Source organism: Bactrocera oleae, chromosome 2 (genome assembly GCF_042242935.1).
Source record: "Bactrocera oleae isolate idBacOlea1 chromosome 2, idBacOlea1, whole genome shotgun sequence".
NCBI classification, from domain to species: Eukaryota; Metazoa; Arthropoda; class Insecta; order Diptera; family Tephritidae; genus Bactrocera; species Bactrocera oleae.
The window spans coordinates 65725029-65737871 of record NC_091536.1 but is presented as its reverse complement, the minus strand read 5'-3'; the positions used below and the strand labels follow the sequence as shown (position 1 = coordinate 65737871).

General features: G+C 37.0%; 1 protein-coding gene across 4 annotated transcripts in view; it reads left to right on the top strand.

Moving 5' to 3' along the window:
• The window catches only part of larp (La related protein), a 43639-nt gene extending 30865 nt beyond the window's left edge, over positions 1 to 12774 (top strand). For all 4 annotated transcript variants that reach the window (XM_014231194.3, XM_014231196.3, XM_070105506.1 and 1 more), the window contains 5 exons: positions 3383 to 3680; positions 4718 to 4782; positions 4880 to 5883; positions 5986 to 8366; positions 8550 to 12774. In XM_014231194.3, the coding sequence (XP_014086669.2) occupies positions 3383 to 3680; positions 4718 to 4782; positions 4880 to 5883; positions 5986 to 8366; positions 8550 to 9382 (4581 nt within the window). In that variant the 3' untranslated portion in view covers positions 9383 to 12774. The remainder of the gene's footprint in view (positions 1 to 3382; positions 3681 to 4717; positions 4783 to 4879; positions 5884 to 5985; positions 8367 to 8549) is intronic.
• The last annotated feature ends 69 nt before the right edge of the window (positions 12775 to 12843 follow it).

Here is a 12843-nt window from a genome sequence, read left to right as displayed (position 1 = left end):
CTGTTGGTGTACAAATTGTCATGGTGGAATAATATAAATAAGGAAAAATAAATTGGGATCTCTTCCGATCACATGTACTACGTTGTTGTTGACGTTTCCTCAAACGATTTTAAGGAATACTGTGTAACGTGAGAACGTGTCACCTGGACCATATTGTCGTGGTGAAATAGCGAAATCAGCCGAAAATTGGAAAAATGTTTCCTATGGCAAACGTCAATATAGGCTACGATGTTGGATATTGATGGTTTTCATTAGGTGTCAGACAAAACACCAAATGTATAAGGTTCTGTTTAATCATCTCTCACGATAGTGGTCTGATAGGAGAAATATCTTAACCCAAAACTTGAAATAAAAATTGTTTAACTTTTCTATGTTTGTATCACAATAATTGTTTATCTTTTGTTCAAAATCTGAAATATCTGAATTTGCTTAACCTATAAGTTCGGCGTCCTTCGCTTAACAAAAGACTTATCAGGGAACCCCGTATTCCCCCTGGTGGGGGAAAGCCAAATAAATATTTGTTGCACATATCCGCTTTCCCCTCCGCACTACACACTTGGCCTACGTGAGTTGTTCTGGAAAACAAAAATACTACAAACGTATTTATCGTTCCAAGTGGAGCTGACGTTATTGTAGTTGTTGTTGTTGTGGCCCTGCACATGCACTGTCAGCATGCACCCGTCCAGCAGCAGCAGCAATGCGAGGCAGGCAGCCAACTGTTTAGTCACCAAATAACTTACCTATATAAATATGTATGTATGTGTGTGCATTGTTTTGCTGTTTGTTGTTTTATTGCTGCCATCGCTGTTTTGTGTGGTTGTTTGCTTGCTCTTCTGTACACGCTTTGTTGGGCTATCGCTCGTCGCTCACGTAGACGCCGTTGGTGAAGTCGTTTTCAGCGATCGCGCGACTCGCCTACAAGTCAGAACTTCTTCAACCATTGAACAAGTCAGACGTCTCGGTAGAGAAATCCAAAAAATTTTAAATCTAAAAATATCTGAAAAGTGCAAAACTCTTTTCCTCAACATCTAAAGTGAACTTTGATTTGAATCAAATTTATTATTATTTAATTAGTGAGAGACACACAAACATAAAGCAGAAACATTGTCACATTCTTGTGAGGATTCTGCAGTGAAATCATAAAAGTGCTCAAATCACATAAACTGTTAAACTTATTGCACTCTAGCGCTACTCTGGTAATTAGATAGCAGTGTTTAAAGAACAAACAGAAAAAATAAAAAAGTGATATTTATTGCTATATGCCATCGTTATCAAAAATTGATAGCAGACTGTGAACTGAAAACTCGAAAGCACAAGAAAAGCTATAAAATACTATATCTGTACTGTTATTGAGGTGCCAAGTTCCAAATTACAAAAAAAAAATACAGTGAATATAAAATTTTAAGTGCTTTTAAAGAAAAACTGCGACTTTTGCATAAATCAATAGCGAGTCGGTAGCGGAAAGAAGCAGCGCAAAACAAACTCATATAGAAGAGGTAAATTTCAATATGAATGTCGTGGAACCAACACCAAAATAGTGCGATATACAAAAACATACCGACATATGTATACTCAAAAAGCTTAAGGGGTTGACAAATATAGCAAGAAGATTTTAATTTTTATTCTAAATACTAAATCATATACCTAACTAATTTTTTAAGAAAATTAAAATATTTCCTAAAAAGTTTTGCTTCGCTACAAATAAAGCTTAAAAGTTTAAATTGACTTATGCCATTTGACAACAATTTCACTGAAAATAAATCTTAATTAATTTCACTTGAGACCACGCATCTTTGTTATACTTATTTTTAGTTTTATGCAGTATGCTTTAACATGCTTTCCTCAATTGAAATTACGTCAATGCGGCAAATCGAAGTTCTTTCTTCGTGTCTTGCATACGCACCAACTTCGTTTGGCTGCGGCATCTATTTGTCCAAGTCCGAGTACTTTTCCAGCAGAAAATTTGTAAAAATCATATCGAATATAAGTAAACACTTGCGTACATACATATATAATATTTATGTGGTGTGGTACATCATAGCATTTTCTACACATATTGAGGTTATGTCAGCTGCCTACATACCGAATATTGGGCGTTCGTTTCTCATTTGCTGGTTTCATAGCATTTCTGCGCATTATCTTGGAGCAGAGAGTCCCAATACATAAATACATACATATACTTTGTAGTTTAAAATGTAATTATTTTGCTCTTTGCTCCCGTAGTTGTAGTGTGGTAAGAGCCGGGCGTAGGCAAAAATTTATGTTACAGCATAGAGGGGGTTTGATTGGGTTGGAAAAGCAATTTTTAGAAAATGTGCCTGCTCTGTAAATCGCACCTTTTGCTCCTGTAAGAGTAGTGTGATTGAGCGAGAAGCATATATGCTATGTAGAAAATGAAGAATTGAAGTGGCGATGTTTCAAAAGGCACGTAAACACATTTTTTACGAATTATCCATGTTAATATAATAATATTTTGAATTATATGTTTTGCTTCAACGGTAATCAAATGATGTCAGAACAAATTTGGCTCTAAATTGTTGCTCAATTAAGCACAGTCCTCAAAAATTAAGGAGGGTTATTGAAATAATTGAAAAAAAAAGTTAAATTGAATTATAAATTAATGTATAGATAGGCGTTTTTAGAATATAAATTAAATATATGTATAAAATCATGCAAACTAGAATTTACAAAATAACGATAAAATAATAAAATTGTTATATATAACAATTAGCTAAAATGTTTTATTTAAGCAAAAACGTAAAACTGGAAGAAATAATAAAATAAAAAATATAAAAAAAAAGATATTAAAAAAAAAACAATAATAAAAAATAAAATGATAAAAAAAAATAAATTAAAAAAAAAAAAACAATAATTAAAAATAAATAATATAACAAAAATATTAATGAAAAAAATTTTTAAAATGTAACGAAATAAGAAATAAAATAAAATCAAGCAAAACAAATTAAATATCGGTATGTTATTTTCTGACATCAATATTAATAATTGAAGCCAATAAAAGCTGGCAACAATTGATGTAAATTAATCAAGTTAATTTAATCTTCTTAGCTAATACTTACGTAAAAGTATGCCCCTCAATTTATTTGTTTTATATGTACAAATAAGTACTTAAAAATATTTACATTATTCAACAACTCCTAACTACTATTACTACATAAAATGCAAACGAAAATCCTGTCAACCGCTTTTCGACAATACTGGTTTGTCACATTTTCTCTCTGCTTTTTTCTTATTACTATTTTCATTTAATTACCATTTGAATATACTGGATATAAAAACAAAATTGAAAATGTTTAAAGAGAATTTTGGCAAACGTAAAAATCTAACCGCGTTTTTATCAACGTATTTCCCCTGTTTCTTTCAGATATCAAAACAATCTTCCAGCCCCAAAACGACCGGTTCGTCGCCATTAGAAAACAAGCGTGTTTTACAACCTAAACAACAGCAGCCGCAGCAAACGCAGCAACAACCCCAAAAAGTTGCCAACAATTCAGAGACTGCTCCGGCGCATACTAATCCAGTTGTTGATAGCAATAAAAGCAACAATCCAAACACCGACAGCAGTAAGGCAGCAACCACTCAAGACGAGGTAAACACAACAACAGCGTCAAGCTCAACAGCAGCAGCCCCGGCGGCAGCAGCAGCAGCAACAACAACTATTGGTGAGTGTGTGTAAAGTGCAGTTGTTATATTTTTATATAATATTTTTGTACCATCTTTTTTTTTTGTTACACAAAAGTGTTGAGTTGGAAATGTGTTTTTGTGTTGGTGTGGTAGCGGCCAGAATGTTTTCGAAGCGAACCCAATACGAAGCTGGAGCCGATGAGGAGTGGCGTGTTTTGAACTGCTTCTCCTCTTTTTAAATTCTTTATTCGTTTTTTCACTACTTTTCCTTTTTTAGCCACGTTTTTATGCACCTTATTTTATCGTGCTGCTATAACAACAAAAGCAAACTAATTTTTTTTTATTCCTCGTGTTTCCTTTCACCATTTTCGGCTTTATATTGCGTTTTAATAAATTCGCATTTGTGTGGCCAACCTGCTTTGGAACTACGGACTTTTCGTTGGCATATGTTATTATTATATTCGTCGATGTTTTTAGTATACTTTTCTTTATTTTTTTAACACATACATACATATATGTATATGTATGCAATAGTTTTGTCTAATCAAATTTAGTTCTTTGCTTTTTAGATAAATAGTAAACCATTTCAAAATTAATCACGTAGCGAATTTATCTATCGCGAAAACCAAATTTTAGAAAATGTGAAAAAGAAGTATGAACAGCCAACGGTATGTTTACATTAGATAAGTTAGATATTTTCATTTGTGAGGTTATGTATGCTAAGCACATTGTTTTTAAGTAGCTGAAGATTTATAAAATTTAGTTTTCTTAACTGACTTTGATATCATACCACTATTGCAAGTACACCTTTAATCTCTAAATTGTCTGTAAAATTCCCTAAAGACTTATCTCAGTTAAATGGAGAGATTAAATATTTGTTATTCGTTATAATTTATAACTCTATAAACTTTTACCAACACGAATACATTTTGACAATTAAACTCAACCTACCCTCAAAATATCTGCTTCGAAAACGCTTTCGTTTGCTTTTCTATTTTATCGACGACATTTACTATAATTGTATTATTTATAAAAAAAATTATATTAACTTTCCACTTTTTGCTCTCATTTGCAGTTGTGCCCCCAACAGACGTAGCACCGACTACGATTGTGAATAAAGGCAAGAAAGTCAATCAAAAGGTAGGTCACAAACATAATTCTCTCTGCCACCTTGCATAACCTCAAAAATTACAATAAATTTACACTCGTCAATTCTCTTCAACTCTCACTCATGCAGGCAAGCGATTTTACCAACGCTGGCGATTGGCCTATGCTAATAGGTGGCAAGCCCACGAATAACGAATCTAAACGTTCCACGAAACAAAAGCAGCGTTCTGCAAACGCAACAAATAACAACAATAAAGAGGATAACGCTAGCACAGGTGCAGCAGCAACAGTAGCAGCAGCAGCAGCACAAAGCAACGCTGATCAAGCAGCAGCAACAACAAGCAGTAGTGCCACAGCAGGCGATAAAGCTACAACAACAAGTCAAACACCAAATGAGTCCATTAAGTCTAGCACGCAATCAGGCAACGGTGAAGGCAGCAGTGGATCTACTGCCACAAATGCCACAGCAGCAATCAACACAAGCTCAGGATCAAATGGCATCAATAAGAAGATTCCCAAACATAAGTGGCGACCTCTGCAAATCGACCTTGCAAAATCCAGCCGCCCGAAACCGATTGGACGCCCCGCTAGACGTTTACCAAACACTTCGTCTCGCTATTACCAGCAGCAACATCAGTACCACAATCAAGAGCAACGCACCAGTGGCGGTGATCACAACAATGTCGGAGGCGCAACAGAACAACAACAGCGCAGCGATTGGCGTCAACATGCACCGCCAAGTGCCGGTAGCGGCGAGCGCCCAGCGCGGCCCACTTCCCGCCCTACTGAGCGCATTGATTCCTGGCGTAGCGGCAGCGGCACCGAGCGCAGTAGTGCCGTCGCAGAACGTGACTACGAGCGGCCAGCGCGCTCGCAACGGCGCTTCCGGACGTCCTATCGCGGCGGGCGGCAAGGGCGCGGTGGATTCTCAAGACCGGGACCAGGTCGTACGTCAAATCGCATACCACGCCATCTGTTAACCAGTGGCGAATACGCAAGCTATTTGCCGGCGGATGCAGCCGGTGTCGAACAGTCCTCGTTTGTGCTCATGGGCACGCACTATTACGGCTCAGTGCCGGCGGCCTATATTGAAATGGACGCACAAGCGGTTAAGGATGCGATCAAGAAACAAGTGTAAGTATTTCTTAAGCCACTATGTAATTTATAAAATTGAATGTGAAATACAATAGAAATTAGCTTTGACATTAATTATCTTCTCCAACGTTCTACTTGCAGTGAATACTACTTCAGCGAAGAGAATTTAACTGGCGATTTCTTTCTGCGTCGTAAAATGGACCCAGAAGGTTGTATTCCAGTCACATTGATTGCTTCTTTTCATCGCGTCTTAGCCCTGACTACCGACGTGGCTTTGCTCATTAACGCCATCAAGGAGTCCGAGAAGCTGGAGTTTCTCGAAGGCTACAAAGTACGCACAAAGACAAATCCCACAATATGGCCTATTCGCGACGTGATCGAGATTGCATTTAATCCAGCCGCTCAAGTGGCTGTTTCAAATGCGGCAGTGAACACAGCAGTTGGCCAAACACCAGAAAGTGTAAATAATGATATACAAAAGACTAATCAACCAGCGAATGCTACAGCCAGCGTTGGCAGCGTTAACAGTATTGCGCCCGGCAGTGGTGGCGATGATGTTAGCGTTGCGGCCACACAAACTGTAGCTGATGACAATAAGAATGCAGCAACTCCTATTGTGACTGCCACGCCTACGGCAACGCCCACTAGTGGTGTGGCGTACCCCAGCGAAGTGCCCTTACCGCCCATACTTACCTCAGCTATGGCAACGAAACCATTGACTAGCATCCCGCCACCGCCAGTGCCACGCAACTCTCAAAATTTGGTCTCCTCGCTGTTGTTGCAGCAGGTGAAGCAAATGCCGACGCCAGCTGTGAATGCGGAGAATGCCATAAGCGCGCTCACACAAAAGGTGGCTGAGGTGGAAACTGGCAGTGGTGCTGTGGCTCAGTTGGCCGATCACTTAAGTGGTTTGGCCGAATGCGTGAAGATGCCAACACCACCTACACAAACGCAATTGACGTCGACGCCACAGAAAGTGCAACAGGGTGGCGGTAAGAGGAGAGAGGAGCAAGGCGCACCGAAAGACAACACTGGAAACACAGCGGCGGAGGTTGTCGACGAGACGGCGGGCGATGCCTCTGAGGGCATGTGGAAAGAGGTAAAGAGACGCTCAAAATCAAATGCTTTAAAAGATACTAAATCTCCCAATCAACAACACTCCACACAATCGCTATCCACACAAAAACAACTACAACAAAACATTAAAACATCCAACACAAATGCTACCTCTGTTACGAAATCATCATCGATCACGCCAAACAACAATAACAATAATAATGTAAACAAAATCGATACAAAAACAAACACGGCAACAAACACATTGATCACTTCGAACGCCTCCTCCGCCACATCGAATGCCAAAAATGCAATTAACACCAACAACACTACGAACGCCACTACCACAACAACCATTATCAACAACAAAACAGCTTCTCCGCCAACCCCTCAATCAGCAACAGCTTCAGTTGGCGCCACCACAAATGCCACTGAAAAGGAAGAACTAGATTTCCAATTCGACGAAGAGCTTATGGATCCCATCCCAGCATCTGGACGTATAAATAATTTCACCGAAAATTTCTCTGATGACGACGAATCCGACTACGAATTTGCTGATCGCGACATCAATAAACTGCTGATTGTGGCACAAGTACAACGTGCACCGAAACACGAAGGCTACGATCGCACTGCCGACTACCATTCACGCACGAAAATTACACAAGATCTCGAGAATGTTATAAACGATGGTTTAGCCAATTACGAAGAAGATCTCTGGACCACATCGAATGTGGGCACAGCTTATCGCACGGTAAATGTAATATCACAAGAAGATTTTGAAAAAATGAGTGGTGGTCGCGGACAACGCATCTACGCACAACAGGCACCGCCACCACCGCCGCCAGCCTATGAGGATGAGGACTCCACACTGAATAGTACGCTCAATTCAACATTGAAATCACGTCGTGCACGCTTCTATGCCGCGCCCAGTTCACATTCAATTGATCCGCGTACACCACGCAAACGTAAAACCCGCCATTCATCGAATCCACCAGTGGAGGCGCATGTCGGTTGGTTGCTCGACTCGGTCGAGCATCGTCCACGTACCACCTCAATGGGTTCGTCGGCGGGCACTTCACCAACGACCTCATCCTATGGTTCATCTGTGCCACAATCATTGCCGGTCTTCCAACATCCCTCGCACTCGTTGCTAAAGGAAAACAATTTCACACAACAAGCTTACCACAAATATCATTCACGTTGCCTGAAGGAGCGCCGTCGTCTAGGCTATGGCCAATCACAGGAAATGAACACACTGTATCGTTTCTGGTCATTCTTTTTACGTGAAAATTTCAACAAAACAATGTACAATGAATTCCGCGCTTTGGCGCTGGACGATGCCAGCCACGGTTTCCGCTATGGATTAGAGTGTCTCTTCCGTTTCTTTTCGTACGGTTTAGAGAAGAAATTCCGACCAAATGTCTATGAGGACTTCCAGGACGAGACAATCGCCGACTATGAAATTGGTGAGTAATGAGAGCCACGAAATTAAAAAAGTTGCTATTGGCTTTTCAGACAGCGGTTTAATTAAGTGAATTAGCTAACTGCCTCAATTAAGGCGCTGTTTGAACAACTAATAACCATATTAGTTGATAGAATTAACTTTTTGGTTTTGCAATACTAACTATTCCCACATTTTTCCCCTGTAGGTCAACTCTATGGTCTAGAGAAATTCTGGGCTTTCCTCAAATACTACAAAAACGCTGATAAACTTACGGTGAAGCCAAAATTGGCAGAATATTTGAAAAAATTCAAAACTATCGAAGACTTCCGTGTCGTCGAGCCCGAAATCAATGAAATGCTGCAAGGTGTTGGCAGTCTTGGTCGTGGTCGCAACCTGAACCGGTTACGCAGCGTCTCCGAGAGTGATGGCACAACGGTAGTCGGCGTCGGTGGACGCAAACCGAACACCACAATCAGCAATCGCAGCGACTATGTCGGCAATCGGCCACAATATCAGCAACAACACCAACAGCAGCAACAACAACACAATAATCAACCGGCCGGCAATTATGCCAACTTCAGCAACAACCGACGCCGCACCGGCTCCTTCGGCAGTGGTAATGTGCGCGTACGCAGCGGCTCGTTAGGAAATAAGCCGCAAGTGGTGTCACGCAATAACAATTACCATCATCATCATTACGGCAGTTCACCACACGAGCTGCGTCGTGGCGGCAGCAATTCCGGTCTGGCACCGCACAAACAGCAAAACCGCCAACAACAGCAACAGCATCAGCAGCAACAACACCAGCAACAGGCGCAAAAGTCTAAACAACAACAAGTACAAAACAAGGATTCCAATAATGCGTCGGGCGCAAACACAACAGCGACGAAGAAAGAAACTCATCAAAACTATGCGGCGGCGGCGGCAGCCAAATCAAATAAATCGATAGTCAACAATAATACAGCAACAAAAGTCATTGCGCCAGCCGCAACGGCAAGCGTAGCGTCGGGGATGAATGCAACGTCAGCGGAGAAATAATTCTTTATTAGCATGGTTTTCCTTGAATACAAAAACAAAAAAAAACACACACACACACTTATTTGCTACTGATAGTTTATCTTATTTTATTCTTTATTATTATAATTATTACTATTTTTTTGCATAACGTATGTATTTTCTTCTAGTTTTTGAGTATTTTCATGACTGCAAGCGACACACACACATATTAAATTAGTACAGAAGACGCATAACGGCAAACTAATATGTAGACACCGGAATAAATAATGCAAGTGAATGCAACAAGTTCAAATGATAGCGAAATATCAAGTCAAATCAAATTATAACAAATAAAAGTAGTAAACCCTTAGCAAGACGGTTGCGCAAAAAATTGGCTTTTGCTCTCTGGCATTCTTAATAAATACAAATACAAGCAAGGCCAAGTTGGAGTGCAACGTTTAAAGAGAAATCACGTTAAAACCTATTACATATACCTGAATTTTGTTTTTGTTTTTCTTTACTTTTTAACTTAATTTATGAAACAAATTATGAAGATGCTCAAAATTCTGCTAAAATTTATGGAAAAACCCACACATTATATATATATATACTATTACAACTATATTGTCATGCATGTTACTATTAATTGTAAATCTAATTTCATAGACGTTCAAAGCGTCGCTTTACGACTATACATATATATATACAATATATATATATATATATAAATCAACCGAACATATAACGTTAAAGAAATATATTTGCTAAAGTGACTTTTGTAAAAATGCGAAAAAAGCGAAAACAAACAAATATGCATTGATATTTTCAAATTAAAAAAAGGCAAACAAAGGGAATGAGGTTGAAACCAGAATATATATTCATAAATACTTCCATAAGTGAATGGTTGAGAGGAGTAGTGAGTAGGTTTAAATGCAACGGTTGTAACGAGCAAATCTTTAGCTCAACAGATGTTCACCAAAACACAACGAATACGAAGCAAACGAGGTATACACCCACAAATACATACAAACATATATAGGCAACATTAAACCGTTGCGCTAAGCCAATGGGGTAACTATTGAGCAATAATGCATTGTTGATGAATAACATTAAGAATTACTACTGCAAGAGGAGTTGGAGAAAATGCAATCAATTTCACGTAAATATAAATAGGATATACTATATATACATATATTATGTGCTGGACTACAACTTTTGGGTAAACACATTTTTTTAAGTAAAAGTAGATGCAAGTAAAGAGCGTAGCAAGCAGCGGACACAGTGCAGCCAATTGTGTGTGTGTGTGTGGACAGTGCCAACGAAATTAGTTAGCTGCAACGGTAAATTAGTTAAAAGTATAAAAAAAATACGCGTGGAAGGCACACAAAGCACTGCTGCACTGTGTTACATAGCGGAAATTAATAGAAATTTTTTTTAGAAAGGGAATCGCTTATATATGAAGTAGTAGGGAATTAGAAAAAAAAGTGAACGTGCAGAAGGCAAATAGCTAAGTTAATGAACAAAAAATGCATATTATGCAAAAATATTTATGCTAAGTAATTTGAAAAAAAAATGAAGTTATTTAAAAAATACAACTACAAAAATTATGTAAATTAATGCAAAATATGACAAAGCCAGACATAACAAATGTATACAAGCATTGCTAAGCCAATGAAATTTATATATTTATATTATATAATTATATGTTATTTAGTAAGCGCTTTATGACGTTGACAACTTTCAAACAAAAAACACTATAACTAACCATATATTAATATGTATATGTAAATAACAGTTATATATATAGATTGATACTTGATATTAAATGCAGAGCGCAGTAACCGAAAAAATAACAATAAATTTGTATGGTAAATTAACATAAATTTATAAAAGATTAAAATATTGTAAGCGTTTAAACGCAATAACTATGTACACACTTGATTAAAGCTGCAAAAACAACTAGCTAAACTTAAAGCAAGACAGCTGTAGAGTCATAAGCATTTAAACAAGAAAAATAGTATAACAATAACAACAAAAAGTGACTGCGCTTAAGATGCAACATGTAAAAAAGCTTTCAAACTTGTTGCAACTGCAGAATGTCGCAGCTCTAAAATGTTGCAACTGCGAAATGTTGCAACTGTAGAAGGTTAAAACTTCGAAATGTTGTCACTGCACTCAAAAAGCAGCAACATATTTCCTATGCGTTGAAAAAAAATTAGAAATAACAGCAACAAGCTCTTCAATATTGATATTGAGTGTAATGCATAAGTTACCAGTAACCAGTAAAGTAATGTTAGTGTACTCATCAATGCAACAAATTGCAGAAGTCCGTACGATTATGTTATGAATTTTCCGTTATAATTTTTTGTAAACTATGCACATGTTGCCACATGCCACATTTATATATGTACATTGACACAAACACCTACACTGCCGCCTACTACTACACAGTGTATGCCCCGACAATAGCATTTTCACAGACACACACACACACACCTCAAAATCACTATATTGAAACTCATAGAAATTACAAAATAACAAAGTATGTTGCAAATATCGCTCAATACGCAAATTCCAAATGTAATGTGGGTAGCTGTTGCCGTAATTGTGCAAGAAAATCCACACATTATTGCAATTAAATTAACTTGTCTATAACATTCATTCTGCCCGCCATACAACGGTTGAGCATCTTTTTTTTTCGATGTGTTTGTTTTTTTTTCAAATGATTTCATAATTAACTCTTTTTTTTTTATTAATTAGTTGTGTAAGCGATTTCAAACTATATACCTATATATGTTAACTAATGTTAAGTTTTCATTTGGTTTTTGATTACACTTTGAATTAACGAATAAATATTTAAAAAAAAATAAGTAATTAAAAAATACAAAATATTAAATTAAAAAAAAAAATTATATAAATAAATAAAAATTTGATAGCGTTTTTATGCGCTAAAACCTAAAAAAAAATACTGAATTTAAATATTAATAATTTTATTAAATAAAACGCTGAAATAACTAAATGCAACTTTGCAACAAGCCGTTACATGTAGCCAAACAAAATTACGAAAATTAATTAAATCAATAAACCGTCATGAGCTGAGAATATGTAGTTTACTAAACGATAACTAATTAATCAAGTAAAGAATATAATTGAAAATAAATATATACTTTTTTTTATATATGTTTAAGTGCAAAAACAAAACAATGCAAAACAAAAAAAAAAACAAAAAAAGCAAGAGTTAAACTAATGAAGCAAGTAACAAAAAGTCTAAACACATACATACATATACAAAAATATAAATATATACTTATATAGAGACTTTTTACCAAAACGAATTAACTATATAACAAAAACTGAAACTGAGAAAATGTATAATTATTTGAAACAAAGAAGCAATCGTTTTTCGTTAAACAAAAAAAAAAAACAAATGAAAATGGCATAATTTATTATAGTTTGCAACAAACCAACAAATATTTGCAATACGTTTGTAATTAACGAAAAAT